The sequence below is a fragment of the Exserohilum turcica genome (genome assembly GCF_000359705.1).
Source record: "Exserohilum turcica Et28A unplaced genomic scaffold SETTUscaffold_5, whole genome shotgun sequence".
Lineage (NCBI taxonomy): Eukaryota > Fungi > Ascomycota > Dothideomycetes > Pleosporales > Pleosporaceae > Exserohilum > Exserohilum turcicum.
This window is the reverse complement of record NW_007360266.1, coordinates 533,892-549,713: the sequence shown is the minus strand read 5'-3', so window position 1 is coordinate 549,713 and position 15,822 is coordinate 533,892. Positions and strand designations below refer to the sequence as shown.

Sequence of the window (15,822 nt, the reverse complement as noted above, 5' to 3'; positions counted from 1 at the left end):
ACTCCCTGTAGCTAGCTCTGTAGACTTTTGATATCCTTTCGTACAAGGCCTATAGGTGGCTTGTTGAATCTAGGCTCTTTGTGATCCCACGCACTCCCATATGCCTCTGAGTGATCCTACGACCGAAACAGATCCGACCTGCCTTACCTGCGCCGTTACACTAAGCTAGACCCTCCTTCTACTAGCAAAACTAGCCTAGCTATTACTAGCTCGCGAATTAAGTAGCTAGGAGAGAGAGAATGGCTAAGCTAACTTAAATAGTATAGGAAAAAAGCCACTAGCAAGAATCTATATATGTACGCAGCAAAATACAAGTAGAAGATAAGAAAGCAAATTACTATTCCTAGCAATACTAGAAGAGAGATTTCTAGCGCTTTCTACTAACTTAAACTAGGGCACTATTACCTAAGGGACTACCTATATAAGAGAGGGAAAGTAGATTATAATAGTTGCCCCTATAACTATAGGTTTATATAAGACCTACCTTATATTCTATTTAGATGTAATCTATATAAAGAGGAAAGGAAAGGACTAAAAGAAGCCTATAAAGGCGATTTATTACTACCTATCCTCCTTTAAATAAAAGAAAGTATAGAAGCAACTATTACCTTTATTTAAGAAATAAAGGCTAGAACATAAGCCTAGTACAAGAAAAACACAGAAAACGAGAAGTAATACCTATAACAGGTAGCTATACACCTCCCCCACCCTATCCCACCCCCTACCTACTAACTAATAAGCTACGAGCCTCACCTTTATCTAGTTAAACCCCCTCCTAAATATTGTAGCTAGAAATAACCTACTTAGATACTTATAGGCCTAAAAACCCTACACGTCTTATATAGCCCTTTAGGCTGAAAAAGGACGTTAAAGTAGATTAATAATAATAATAATAATATATGTTTTGCTAGTCGCGACGGAAAAGTCATGTTGGAACATCGGCACTCGGTGACCTGCTAATACCGACCTGAACAAGCGACTCCACTTGGGGGGTCTGTTAGCACGAACCTAGGCGCCACACTCACGTATGCTATACCCTGGGGGCTTCCCACTAAACTCGGCACTTGTGCTTTAGCTGTAAGTACAGCCAAACATTCTAGCTCTTACATAGATATATACACTCACATACACACACCCCTCGTTTTCGACCTTGTTTGCCGCCGACTCGGTACCGAAGTCGCTCTTTTTTATCCGGTTTCACCGCCTTGCTGGCAGATACGAAGTAAGGACCAGGATACCGGCTGGTGAGCAAAGTTTCCGCTACTCCGCACAAGCTAAAATCTTACCAATACCTTAGTAAATCATCCATGTAAGCCTTGTATACTTGCTTACTTTTGTATACAGCGAACTATCCTATCACGTAAGAGCTTTGACACAAACAGCAACGTACTATTTTCTTTGGTAATATGCGTGGCTATGGTTAGGCGGCTGTAAAGTCTTGGAAAGAGAAGGATAAAGTGTGTGATTTTCACGACAAGGAGGAAGTGAAACGACAATCCCATGTCTCGGGGCATTGTGTCCACGCCATGTATATGAATCGCGTGATGACGTTTCGAAATGACGCGTAGGAAGCAAGCTCGCTCTGCACACCATTGGCAGTACACCTAGTCATCGTGACATTGGCAACTCCACTGTTTCAACGACTCGACATCTGGATACACTACGGTGCTCACGAACATGTGTCGCCAACATATCCAGCCATGCTACATTCAGCGCAAAACGGCCTACAAAGCACCAGGCGTATTCGCCACAGTCTGTGCAGCAGCCTCGCAGTCTTCTCCCTCTGGAACCACAAATCCGTAGCCTATATTCTGCGCGCAAGACGAAAAGCCATAGACGCCTTGGTAGAAGCCCGAGCCGTCAGAGCTAGCCTTTTGCAAGGTAGCCGTGAGCACATCGCTACCCGCCGAAGGACCCAGCGTAACGTTTCCAGTGCGAAAAGTAGGCTGTGCAGTACTATTATTGAAAAACAGGGTGATCCGCTGGCACCGCGGAGTCAGAAGACTAAGTGCGTTTGCCAGCAGCGACGGCTGATTGAGAATCTTTTTCCAGGTGCTGAGCGAGTACCGGGGCGAGGCTTGGTTGGGCTCGCTGATGAACTTGAGGTCGATGGCTTCCGAGTAGAGGCCCGGTCCGCTCGCGGGGTTGGGCGCTTGTGCCCACTTGGAGTTGACGCCCAGCGACCCATCGCTGTAGGTCTGGAAGGCTGCGTTTTGCGGGATAAAGGCGCCGATGCGCGTGAGGAGGCCGCCGAGTGTTAGCCAGGGGCAGGACTGAAGTAAGTCCCGGTATACATGGAAACTCTTACCAACGATAGACGGGATAATGCTGTATACATAGCTTTGCGTGACGCTATCAACACCAGCAACATACAGAACCAGCGGGGCATTCAGCGGCGTCTGCGAGTCCCCCACTCCAACGTATGGAATCATGGAGCTGGCAACCATCAACGCAGTAGCCAGCTGCAGTCCCCCCTGGCGGATATCGTCGTTGCGCCCCGCAGAAACCACCACGGGATGCATATCCGGGCCCAAATTCAGCTCAGCGGGAACAGGCAGCAACTTGAGCCTCCCGAGATTAAACAGACTCGGATATGATTGCTGCAGCGCTTTCTTGACATCGGCTTTGGGCACGGGGACCAAGAACCAGGCTGCAGTGTGTGTATGTGTGTTCGACAGGCGTTTCTGAGACGGCAACTCGACGGAACTGACTGTTTGACATGGCCATGGTGCGGTCTTGCGGATTGTAAATGGCGACTTCATTCGGACACGTGCTGCTGGCCTGTCCCGCAACAAGCCTCGCAGCTGCGAGCAAGACGTGGAGGAAGCGCGCCATGGGTATCTCTCAATTTCAATCTGGTATATATGTATGTATGTATGTACAAATGGACATGCAGAAGAGGCACTTCGCCATGATATACACCCGACTTTTTCTTTTTCTTTCTTTTTTACATTCCACCTCGCCAATCCAGCGCGCCATGGAATCCCACCAAGTATTCCTGTCCTACTTACCACCACTTGACCCCAATGTACCTGCATCTGGCCTTTCCGGGAACAAAGAGAAAAAAAAATAAATAAATAATAATAGGGGTACGGTGCTAGTGCTAACGATACCCTCCCCCCCCTACACCTACGTACCAGCCAACCACAGCCAGAGTTAGTACTTCCGATCCCCATCCTACGACCTCTGTCGAAGCCATGATTTCGCGTCGCACTCCCCATCTAGGCAAGTGGTACGTACGTACGTACAAAAGCGCAAACCTTTGTTCTTGAAACGGGCGTCCTAGCCCGATTCGTTGCGCAATTGACATCATGGATATGGATTTTGGCGCCGCCTCGCTGGACTAAGTAGGCTGGGGGGGGGCTAAGTATCTCGGGGTGGATGTGCACGGCTAGATGCGTCTCCGGTGATGGCGGCGGGGCGTGTGTGGAAAGTGCGAGGCTTGGTGTTGGGTCAAACGTCTTGGCCTGAGACTTATTTGTACGGCTGGGGGGGGGGGGGCTGAGACAGAAGAAAGCTTTCGTAGTGTCAGTGTGGGACCTTTGTGTCGCCAAAAACAATAAACAATAACGCCGCACTTACTGTGGCGTTGTGGGTCTTGGAACAGCAGCATTCAGTGCAAGCCAAGGTCTTCATTAGTGACTGTGATTCGCTGTTGATGGTGCACTGTATCTAGTGGACCCCTTTGGATCTACCGGTAGTATTCTTGCTGCTTCTTTCTATTAATTATGTTCGTCTATTATCTTGTGTAGCGCATTGCTCCATTGGCGAACCTACTCGCTTCTGGAATTCAGATATGTATGTGGCTTAGCAAGTCGTATTTCTTGACACATATTTTTATCCATCTCTCAAAACCAATGGCTTCTTCTTCAAACCTCGTGATTGCGCCGTCTCCGTCATTCTGGTCATGCGCTTGCATCTATCGTGGTCACACAATCTTGGCTTGCGGTGGGGGCGTTGAGAGAACTCAGACATTGCTCCTTCAGTCCAGATCATGGCGTTGTAGTAAGCCACTAGCACCCATCAAGTCCGCGTTGCAAGCCCATTGCACACTCTAGGTTCCGCACGTTACTTGTAACAAAACATGCTGAATTCGTCAAAAGCAATGCTACTATGCACATATATTGCTTGAATGTGCCTGAAAGACGAACATTTAAATCCCCCAAACGCCAAAGTAGACTCTTGTCCACATGCCTGTCTATGCCTGCGCGCTCACGGGCTTGATACCTACGTCGGACATTTTGGTGTCGTCAATGTCTCCTACAGGGCTGTCTGCCCTCTCGACCACGTCGGTCAGCCCCAGGTATTTCAGATTAGCAGCCCAGCCCAAGTCGTCGCCAAAGTAGCTCTTCATGATGTCGACGCCGTACTTGATGCCGTTGACGGGATCGTACGTCAGACATTGCTTGCCGACAGCCAGGCCAATGACGGCATCCCATGCTGGCAGCTCGGTGGTGGTGTAGGGCTCGGATGCAGGAGAGAGCTCCGAGTTGAGCATGGCTGCGTATATGTTTTGTGCGGCAGCCTGGCCCATGACGGTAGCGCTGCCTGCGCGCTTGATACCTGTCCAGGCAATAACATCGCCGACGCCAAAGTGGGACGAAGCATTTGCGATTGTGTCTTTGAACATCAGGGATTGATGGACCATGACTTCCTTGTCCTTGTTCAGACATTCAGCAGGCAGCACGTCGGTGGTTGGGGTGCCCTTCTTGGTCGAGTCGATGACAAAGTCGGCCGTTAATATTTCGTTGTTTGCCAGTGTGACCGTGTACTGGCCGTTTGGCAAATCGGTAATGGTGGCCCTGCTGCCGAGACGGAGAGTGACGCCCTCTTCTTCGAGAAGGATTCTTGCACGCTCCTTCACGTCTGCCGGCAGTGGCTCTGATGATAGAACCTCGCTCCTTGAGTGTACCAGTGTAACGGCGATTTGCGGGTAGTAGTTCTTGATCTCGGCGGCAAACTCAACGCCTACGGCACCAGCGCCAATGACGACTACCCGCCTTCCCTCGCACTTGGACGCATCTCCACCAGTGATCTTGTCGATGAAGGCCTTGCCATCTCTCTGGTACTCGTCGAAGCTCCCAGACTTTGGCACGGCAGGGAATGGCCTCTTCAGGCCTGTAGCCATGACGAGGTAGTCGTATGCTTGTTGCTGCGTCTGGCCATTGCGGTCGCGCCACTCGGCAACCTTGGCTTCGGGGTTGATCTTCTTTACACTTCCATGTCTGAAGTGCAGGTTGGGGTGCTTCAGCTCATTGAGATGGCTGAACCGCTTCCACATGTGGCTTGTGTACTTGGGGGTAACGTGTGCAAGGGGGGCACCGACCGAGTGAACTGCACGACTCGGGAATCAGTATCCAATCTGGCGAGGCATGTGTGACGAAAGGGTGGGGTCGATGCAAGATATCGAGCCTCGGTTAGTGGGGTGGAGTAACGCACAATAGCCATCCCGCTCGTCAATGACTGTAATCTCGACACCTCTCCTGCTGCGGGCGCCCTTGAAGTCGGGGCCTGGATAGACACTCTGTCGTGCCCTGCCTTGTGAGTATTCCAGCAGGTTGACGACAGCAGAGACGCCGCCGTAGGCACACCCGACGACAAGAACTCGATGAGGACTCGATGAGCTGACACTGCTCAGGGTCTCAGCCATGCTCTGCATTCTCATTGTCAAGATTTGATCTGATAAGGGAGGGGTCGTGGGGTAATAGGAGAGACGGGCAGGGTGGGATGAAAGAGAGATGATCTGATTAGATTATAGACGGCCGGCAGGGCGCCCGCTTCTTATTGCCAGCAGCCACCGCATACGACATGACACGGGCATCGGAAAAGCAGCCGGCACCCGCCATACCGGCCGTTGCCATGTCCACGAGCGATTCATTGTGTCGCCGTGGACCGAGGGCACGAGGCGTGATTGGCAGACGGGTGCGCGTCTTATCAGATCCGAAAGTCGGCCGGTGCAAATTTTATCAGATGCCCCACCTGACACTACGCACTATGCTGGTTGCTGTGCCGTACCAATGCATGCAGTCATGCCTCCACATCATCAACGACACCCATAGCCTGTGATACGTTATTATTCCGCTCATCCAGCTCATCTGACCGCTTTTGCTCCAGACGACCCCGTGTTGGACATGCACCCAAGCAGGCTAACACTAATGTCATTAGGTGACCCCAGAGCCTGGCGTATCCAGTCTCTTAAGTAGGGAATGCCAAAGTCCAAGTCTCGTCTACGTATTTGAGGGTCATTAGTCTCAATTCAACCATATTGGCCCTGGGTTCCTCATTATCCCCGCGATTTTCATCATCGCTCTTGACTCTCGCCAGTCCTCAATAATCATTCTCCTTTGAAGCCATCGACCAGCACAACAGGGCCCTTGTACTGCTTCCTCCCTCTAATTACATAATCAATAAGACACAATACAGCCACTCCCCCGAACATAACAACAGCCCAGTTGAAATCCTGCGGCGCCGCAGATGTGGTCTCGGGCCAAAAACACCAGAAGAGTGCATGCGTGGAGTACAGCACGCCGCCAAGGTTGATGGGGACACCCCATTTGCCCAGGGACCAGCGGCAGGCGGGCAGCAGTTCAGGGTGCTTGATGCGGCGGTATAGGACGGCGCCGATGGAGAACATGTATGTGATCATGAGGGCCACGACGTTGAGTGAGATGACTGCCGCATGGTTAGCTGGGCTCGCAGGCCAAAGAGAAGAGGCTACGAACTAGCGTTGAACGCGACATCCGAGCCAATGTTGATCAGACTCAATGCAATGGTAATGATGCAAGTCACGGTGACAGAATTCGCCGGGACCTGCAACTTGGGATTCACATGGCCAATCCAGTTGCTAAAGGGCAGTCCGTGGTCTCTTGCAAACGCCCACGTCTGGCGCGACGTCGACAGGTTGAAGGTCAGGGTACCTGCGAAGATGAGAACAGTGGGGATGGAGTTGAGTGCAACGACTCCGCCGGGCGATACAGCTTGGCTGAAGACCCACAGGTGCGGATAGCCGCTTGCATCGCCGAGGGCAGCCTCGACATCAGTAACCATGAACATGTAGCTGATGAGGAAGACTATGCCCAGAGATCCGTTCATGAGGTATGCACCGATCATGGCGCGGGGCACAGTCCTGCCCGCGTCTTTGATTTCCTCGGCCATGTGAGCTGCCGAGTCGGAGCCTGCAGATGGTGTTAGAAGCTGACAGGCGCCAGAGTGTTGAACATACAGATGCAAGCATAGATTGCCGAGACCTGGCCGACCATGAGCGCAAGGCCCGTTGTACTCCAGCTGCCGCCGTTGGTAAAGTTTGTAAATGTCGCTTCTGCCGTGGCTCTCGGCGACAGGACCCAGAAGACGATGATGATAGCCATGAAGCCGAATACATGGACAATCAGCATGATGTTCTGGAAGACGGGCATGATTCTCGAGCCCCAAATGTTCAGTGCCCAGACAAGGATGGTCACGGCGATGACCATGAGCGTTCCCTGCCAATTGGTAGGAGAGTATTCCGGATACATGACAATGGCCGAAGACTGGATCAGCGTGCCCACGAGATAAGGCCCCGAAGCAGTGCCAGCTTGCCACGACAGCGTCGACATCCACCCAATGAAGTAGCTAAACGGCTTCTGGACGCTGGGAGGCGAGAATTCCGAGACCCAGTGGTACTGGCCACCGGCAGTCGGAGCCATGGACGCCATCTCAGCAAGCGACAACATGACGGTGCTGAAGCCAAACCATGTCCACACAAAACTCCAGATCAGGCCTGCCGGGCCTCCATCCAGCAGGCCCTGCGAGGTGGCACTGCTCGAGAGTTAGCAAGGTGCTGGAGCGATGCGTGTCAGGCGAAAGCCACGGCATGGGGGGGTCTACGCACGTGAGAAGCACCTCCCATGTACCCTGCAGGATAACAGTAAAAGCCAAAGCGGAAAGCGGACGGTAATTCCTCTTGAGTTCCTGCACCTTGCCCATGCGCATCATGTCGGCGCGATCAGCCCTCGTGTAGCCCCGCAGCGACCCATGGGACTCGTTGCTCTCGACATCGTCGGACAGCACTCGTCGATGCGCCTGCATCTCGTGTGCAGCAGTGTGCTTATCCATGTTCCGGACCGGTTGGTCCTGGTAAGCAGCCATGGCTCGCGGGCGAACAACGCTCGCAGCAAACTACTACGCAAGGCGAGTCGCAGCGCCGCAGCAGGGAGGGAGAGAGAGAGAGAAGAAGAAGAAGAAGAAGCAACAAGCAGGAAGCAAAGAAAAAACAAACAACTATTTCATTAAAGTGAAGCACCCTGCCTGGCGCAAGGGAAGAGAAACCCGGCGAGATGGATGGCAGAAGAAGTAAGGAAAGTCAATGCAAATACAGTGCTGACATTACTTAGCGAACGCTGGGCTGGTGGGCCGCTCGCCAGCCACGAGCCGCGGTGATAATCTAGGCGGGGGCGTTTGCTCAACACATGTGCCCTCAGGCCAAACAGCAAGACATGCACATCCACCTCCAAGCCTGCCAGCCATGTGCTCTGGCCCGCGATAAACGGTTCGAGGCTCAATCGGCCCTGTTTTGCTTGGGGGGCCTCGACGTGAACCCATGTCTACTACGCGGCCCGCTTCCCTCATCTGCACTGGGCTGGGCGATGCGGGAGCCGTGTGTCAGTGTGTGTTAATTTGCATGTGCCGTCCGCATCCTTCCACAGTACGTAAGTTTGACTAACGGCCGTTTATTTTTTTTTCTTCTCGTTTTTTGGTTTTGGTTTTGCTGGCGGCACGATTTTCCGTTGCGCAGACACGGAGACGAGGCACGTCACACCAGGGGAGATGGACTAAACTTTAAAGTTTACTTGACTTACTTAGTGACTTGCGTTTTGTGGCCTTTGCATGCAATCCAAGCAACAGGGGGAAAACGTCATCCACGGCCGCGAGCTAGGGCAAGAGTAGCAGTCGAGGTGTGGCGCCATGTCGATCAGACGGGCTGCGTCTTATGTACGTACATAGATAGACTCATGGTGGTTATGCTCCATAGGCTTGCGCCCTCGTGCCACGTGCAGACAGCAGAGGGGCAGACTGCCAGTGCTGGCGGGGTGCGTCCAAGTACCGTACTTATGCCCTGGAGCAAGAATAAATAGGTATATGTGTGACCTACATAGATGAAACATGCATGTAGGACAAACGCTCGCGCCTGGCGCAGCACTTGGCCATGTAGAAACGCGAGATGGATGATACTGCGATGCGAGAGTCCTTAGCGATGCTGCTCTGCGCTACTTGACTTGGTCGTCATGGCAGAAGTTACGTATGTTACATGCGTACATAGCCACAACGCGCCCATCCGCCCGTTTCCTAAGTAGATGCCAGCAACACAATCTGCGGTTCGCACCGGCTGGAATCCCGCCGATCCATGCTTTATCCTCCTAGCACGTAAGCCCAAGAAAACAGGGCCAAGCAAACGCAGGGCGAGACCCAGAGACAGATAGAACAGGGTCAGGGGGTAATCATGTTTCTCCTCCTCTTCCAACCTATTAGCACCAGCCTTGGAGGGCATGCTAAGGGCAATGGTTAAACAACCCACCACTAATAGCTATCTCACCCACCTCGAAGCTAGGGCCCCCTACATAGCGCCCTTAGCTATATTATTAGTAGTATTATATATTACTTACGCTTATATAGCTATATAGTAGTAATCTTAAGTACTTAAAAATAGCTAGTATATAAGTAACAAGTAAGTAGTATTACGTAGTTAAAATCGAAATTATAGAAGTAAGAAAGTGATACTTAAAAACTAGCTATATTATCTAAGTTTTAGTATTCTATATAGCCTAAAAACTAGCCTAAAATAAGCTTTTAGCTACTTACTAAGAAAGCTATAGCTAGCGTAGTATAAAAATTACGTTAGCTAACTATGATAGGGCTCTTAATTATTATTACGCCTTTTACTACTTAAGTTTAGTAGTAAATTTGAGTAGAGAGGTAAGGAGTATAGAGGATAGGGATATTATATAATAGCTAAGTAGTTAAAGTAGCTAAAATAAGGACCTGAAGGCCGATTTTAAAGCCCTATTATAAAGCCTTTATAGGCAAAGCTATACGTAAGTAGTAGTTAGAAAATTAGATAGGTAGCTAGGTAGGCAAAGTAAGCAGCTAGGTAGTATAGTAGTAGTAGTAGTAGTAAAAGCTAGTAACTTAGCTAGTAGCCTAGCTAGTAGCCTAGCAAAGCTATATAAGGCTACTAGAATAGCTATAGAGTAGCTATCCTAGCTAAAACTTAGTATTATAGCTAAGCCTAGTAGCAGTAATTAGGTGCTAAAAGCTATAGTAGAGGTAGTATAGTAATCTACTTTATTAGCTAAGTCGCTATTTAAGCTAGTATAGTAGCTAGTAGAGTTACCTAATTATTAGTATTTATACGCTTAAAAAAGCTTAGTTTACGCTACTAGCTTAAGCCTTTTTTTTTAAGTTTTCTTAGGCTGTTTTTGCTATAAAATTACTTTTAGCTTAAGAGGCGTTTAAGTATCTTTACTCTTTAGAGCTTAGAATTAATTAGTCTACTAATATAAATTAAAATCTAATACTTAAAGTACTTTAGCATTAAGTTCTAGCTTAGTAAGAAAATACTAATATAGTATTCTAAGCGCTAGCGTATACTAATTGTTATAGGCTAAGAGCTTATGACTAACTCTATAATACAGTTTTTTTAACTTTACTTTTACTTTTATAAGCTATTTTACTATTTTGATAAGCGCGTAGTTGTAACGGGTCGAGTCCTATTAGACTGCGCACGCAACTACAACGCGCCCACCGCGCCAAAAAGGCTGGCACAAGATATCAGAGCTGCTGATATCGTTGCGTAGTTGATACATAAGATAGCCACCGCTATCTGTACTGTAGCGGGCTACCTAGCCCGTTACAGTAGGAGGTTATATAAAAGCTAGTAGCGCTAAAAATAGCATCTTAGGTATTATTATAAATCTTATTATCACTCTATATATTGGTAAAATTATTAGTAATGCTATAAAAGAGATCAAAGCTACAAAAATATTAAAAAAGAGTTAAAATATTAATACTAGAGCTTCTAATCTATTACTTGATAACGCAATAAGCGCCCTTAGGCTTACTAGTAATAGTAAGGCTAACATAGGTATTATAATTAAGATAATAACTTACTAACTTATTATAGTAACTATTTAGCTAATGCTACTTTAAGTAAGTACTTATAATCTTTCATTACTACTTATAAGCTACTAAATTAGTATTATAATTAGCTTTTAATAGCAAGTTAAGAAGGTAGAGATAGAGGTTAAAGAACTTAGTAGTTCCTTTACTATCTACCTACCTATTACTAACTTACTTATAACTGAATTTAGTAGATAGCGGTAGCTAAAAGTAGCTTAAAAAATTCTTATTAAAGTGCTACTAATAAAGTATAATTATAAGTTAATTAAGGATATCTTTAAAAGTATTTAAACAAGCCTAATCTTAATTGCTTAGCTATACGCGTATACTAGTTTTCGCTAACTTGAATAAAGCCTAAAGGTAGCGTAGTACTTAAGTAAATAGAGCTTTATCTTGGTAGTAAATAAGCGTAATACTAAAGTGTATTATTAGACTAGCGAATGGGTATAGGGTTCCAAAGATGGGTATAGAGTAGGGTAGGGTCGCATAGACATTAGGTAGGGATAAGGTTAAGTTACATAGACTTAGAGTAGAGGTAGAGTTAGGTTGCATAGACTATAAGTAAAAGTAGGGTTAAGTAGACTATAGCGTAGGTAGAAGTAAGGTTAGGTTGTATAGATATTAGGTAGGAATAGGGTTAGGTTACACTATCTATAGGTGTACTTAGGTATAAAGTACTTATGCTAGATATAGAGTACCTACGTAAAGAAATTATATAATAATAAGCAATTTATTAATTATATTTAGTAATTATAAATAAGTAGAGCGCGTTATTAGATGATATAAGCATTAGAAATAAATAAAATAATATTTATTACAACTTGTTATGCCAGTACTAAGCTAGTCTTCTACGCTTCTATAGTAAGAGTAGTAGCTCTTCTATACTAGCTTCATCCTAAGCTTGATTTAAAATACTTTAATCCTTATTATTATATTTAGTATTTACTAGAAGCTTAAATATATTGCTACACTAATTACTTAGTTCCTTACTATCTTCTACTTCTATATTAATATAACTTCTATCTATCCTTTACCTAATTAATAACTTATAAAATATTATTTTTTAAATCTTTTATATAAGAAACTGATACTAGTAAGTACTAATTAAATTCTTTATAATATTGAAAACCTACTCTATACTTACTTAAGCAATTAGTACTACTAAGATATCCTGAGTAACTTAAGAAAGGTAGAGATATAAGCTTTTACTAGCCTTTTACTAACTTAGTAGATTAAAAGATTTATTTAGTAGTATATAAGCACTACTAAGATCTACCTCTTCCTCTTAATATATTAGCCGTTAAATCTCTTTAACCTCTTACATAGAAGATTAGCTTAAGCTTAGTAATCTACTTCATTAAGAATAGGTTAAAGTTAGCTTTTAAAACTACTTATTGCTTGATAACTTGTATAGACTTAGCTCTAGTAAAGAAAAGCTAATATAGCTTTTACTATTATCGCAATTAAGGTAATTAAGAAACTATTAGTAACATATATGCTTATTTTAGTTATTCTATATATTGTCTTAAATAGGTTATTAGAATTATACTATAATAATTTACTATAATAAATATACTTTATACGCTATTAGCTTTTATATTAGATTGAAAATTATTATATAATTAAATAAAAAACCCTACTTATTATTAGTTTTTGAGTAGTATTTACTTAGTTTTAACCTACTAGTAGCAGCAGCAGCCTAGACCACCTATAGGTACTTAGTATTCTCCTAGTTTTCTAAGTCTTCTCTAAGATCTAACGTTATCTAATCTAGAAAATTAACTAGCTAATTATATATTAACTAGATATATAGAATGTAAGGCTTTTAGCCCTTACTTAGAGCTATAGTAGCTATCTTAAAATAACTAATTATTTAAGTAATTATCTTCAAATAAGTCTACTCTTATACTAATAGCTATAGCTATTTAAGATCTTACGAGTTAAGACTACTATTATTCATACCTTTAAAGCTTTCAAAATGCATTATAGCTCCATATATAATTTCTTCTTTTAGCTACTTATTAATATATTACCAAAGCTTAACAGCACGCTTATATATATTATATATAGAGTTCTATTAAGTTTTAATATTATAGATAATTAAGAGACGCTGTTTTAAAGGTATATATTACTGCGTAGCAAGAAATTCTTTATATTACTATAGTAATGAGTTTATTATAATACAAATAGCCTAAAGCTATTTTAAGTTAGTATATAATAGTGATATATAATAATTATATATATAACCACCTCACAATGTAAATATAGAACTAAGAATTAGGTTCTAATCATATTAACTTACTACCTCTATTATGCTTTGCTGCTCTCTACGTCTAATAGAGCTACTAGCTTTAAATGCTTAATAATATCTTGAATAACTAGATCAATAATATAAGCTAGGTAGAGAATAATATTTTCACTAGATTCCTAGCTAATATTTTTCTCTTATATACTTGGCTAGATTAACTATATAAGCATACTATTATTACTAGCGTTATTATGAGTAATAGCTAGTAGGCGCTTTTGAGTGCCTATTCTTAAAAGGACTACTAGTAGTTCTTCAGCTATAGAAGCTCTAGTATACCTTCTATGTATAAGGATAAAATCTAGAAGCTTCTCTTGAAGTTTCTATTAGGTATTAACGTAGTATCTCTTAACTACTAGAAAGCTTAGGTAGTTACTAGCAAAGTAAGCATCTAGCGTAATTAATATTTCTATATTTACGCTAAGGTTATAAAGTAACTCTATAGCTGCATCCTTACATTAACTTCTAAATATTAAGTTAAATTTATAATAGCTAATAATTATAGTAATAGGCTAAAGAAACTAAAGAAATTACTAAAATAATAGCTTCTTAACTATTTAGGAAGACTAGTTATTATTAACTACTACCTTTACTAGCTCTTTCTTATATACTATAGAGGAATAGACTAGTATTGTAAGGCGTACGCTAGTTATTGCTATAAAGATAGACTAGCCAAGAGAGGCTAATATAGTATTATAGATTAGAGAAAAGATTATCTAGTAGAACTAACTTTTAAGATAATTATAGAGATGCTTTATAATGATAGCTTTTAGTCTTAGATATTAGAGTATAAAGCTATAGTTAAGGTAGAACACGTATAGATAGCTACTAGAAGCGTCTACTATTTCTCTAAAAGTAGCCTAAACTTAGCCTGCGTAACTATTAGAGCCCTGTTATAGATCCTAACTACATAAATCTCTAGCCTATATAGTTTAGGTCTACTACTCTCTTTATCTTAAGAGTAACTCTTTTTTCTTATTACTTCTATCTACACTAATACCTAGATACTAAACTATAGTAAGAGTTAATTAATCACTACCCTTTGCCAGATAAGCCGCACTTATTTTTAGAGATTTAAGTATATCTAATACCAGAAATATAGGTTCTACTATTATATAAAGCTATAGCTATTAAAGCTATAATAACTATATATAATAACTTAAGGCTAGTAGGAAAAGTTTATAAATAGAAGAGTCTCTTAGAAGAAATATAAGAAAGTCTTACCTAACTATTACTACTAAGCTTTCTATATATTATAAGAAAGAAATAAGTTCTATACTGAAACTTAATTTCTATCAAGTAAACTTTATTTTATAGCATATTAACTATGGTAGGCAAGTAAGGCTAGAATTAAAAAAATAAATATAGAACTTGCTTTTTATCAATAGCTTATAATTATTAGCGATAATAATAACTAGTAAGCTATCTACATGTTATTATATACCTAGTTACTATTAAAAATCTCTTAAACTTTGTTTCCTCCTCTTTTTTCTTATCCTACTCCTTCTTCTTCTTCTTCTTCTTCTTCTTCTTCTAAGCCTTATTAACTATCTAGCTATTATTAGATCTATAGTTATTATCTAAGAGATATAACGTTTTATTCTTAATTCTCTTCTTATACTTATTACTACTATATCCTTTAATAGATAGCTTAGTATCTTCTAACTTAATATTTATATTAAGGCCTTTAAAGATATTACTAGGCTCTTAGTATTAATACTTATTAGTACTTATAAGTAATAAATCTCTATAATATACTTACTTCTACTCTATATCTTGAGGTATAGCTAACTCTTTAGGTATAAAGTCTTTTCTAAAAGCTAAAAAAGCCTTTTTAGCCTCTTTACTCTTAAATAAGTTTATATTAAGTTTACTTAAGGCTTTTTGATATTCTTTATATAGAAGTACTTTAAGTGTTTCTTAACTACTAAAGATATATTAGTTCAAGTAAAGAGTAAGTAGTAGAAGGAGGACTAAGGTAGGTGTAGTAGTATTATAGAGGATTTTCTTATACTACTTTTTATCAATTTTATTCTAAATCTTAGACTATTTCTTATATATAGAGTATAGTACGCTCTTTATTTACTTACCTAATACGTGTTAGTACGCATTTATGATTAAAAACTATTATAACTTACTACTTCTTTTTTGAACTATATAGTTTTCTATAAGCTACTTAGTCCTCTTCTAATGTAGCTAAGCACGCTCTACTTTAAGTAGCTTAAAATATCTATTCAAATTCTTAAATTCTTTTATAAGTTAGCTTTTAGTAGTATAATTAGAATTATTAGTATATTAGAGAGCCTTCTTCTCTTAGTTTAGTAATATAGCTTAATCTCTCTACGCTATAGCATAGCTACCAG

The 15,822-nt window shown here is 42.6% G+C and overlaps 3 protein-coding genes across 3 annotated transcripts; all 3 read right to left on the bottom strand.

Moving 5' to 3' along the window:
* Nucleotides 1-1,724: 1,724 nt before the first annotated feature.
* On the bottom strand, nt 1,725-2,835 carry SETTUDRAFT_33490 (uncharacterized protein; the record flags this gene model as incomplete). The annotated part of the gene is made up of 2 exons (XM_008030601.1): nt 1,725-2,650; nt 2,712-2,835. The coding sequence occupies 2 exons, from the start codon at nt 2,833-2,835 to the stop codon at nt 1,725-1,727; spliced, it is 1,050 nt and encodes a 349-aa protein (XP_008028792.1).
* A 1,257-nt stretch (nt 2,836-4,092) lies between these two features.
* Nucleotides 4,093-5,680, bottom strand: SETTUDRAFT_164622 (uncharacterized protein). Its single transcript, XM_008030777.1, has 2 exons — nt 5,440-5,680; nt 4,093-5,334 (listed from the first exon to the last, which is right to left on the bottom strand). The coding sequence occupies exon 2, from the start codon at nt 5,279-5,281 to the stop codon at nt 4,199-4,201; it is 1,083 nt and encodes a 360-aa protein (XP_008028968.1). The 5' UTR covers nt 5,282-5,334; nt 5,440-5,680; the 3' UTR covers nt 4,093-4,198.
* Nucleotides 5,681-6,126: 446 nt separating this feature from the next.
* On the bottom strand, nt 6,127-8,283 carry SETTUDRAFT_164621 (uncharacterized protein). Its single transcript, XM_008030776.1, has 4 exons — nt 7,871-8,283; nt 7,223-7,797; nt 6,723-7,175; nt 6,127-6,672 (listed from the first exon to the last, which is right to left on the bottom strand). The coding sequence occupies exons 1-4, from the start codon at nt 8,125-8,127 to the stop codon at nt 6,335-6,337; spliced, it is 1,623 nt and encodes a 540-aa protein (XP_008028967.1). The 5' UTR covers nt 8,128-8,283; the 3' UTR covers nt 6,127-6,334.
* Between the last annotated feature and the right edge of the window lie 7,539 nt (nt 8,284-15,822).

Bases quoted from the DNA above. Each gene is read 5' to 3' on its own strand.
- SETTUDRAFT_164622 (XM_008030777.1), bottom strand. From the start codon at position 5,281: ATGTGGAAGCGGTTCAGCCATCTCAATGAGCTGAAGCACCCCAACCTG.
- SETTUDRAFT_164621 (XM_008030776.1), bottom strand. From the start codon at position 8,127: ATGGCTGCTTACCAGGACCAACCGGTCCGGAACATGGATAAGCACACT. The intron at 7,798-7,870 runs GTGCGTAGACCC...ACTCTCGAGCAG, and splicing joins ACATGGGAGGTGCTTCTCAC to TGCCACCTCGCAGGGCCTGC. The intron at 7,176-7,222 runs GTATGTTCAACA...CACCATCTGCAG, and splicing joins GGCAATCTATGCTTGCATCT to GCTCCGACTCGGCAGCTCAC.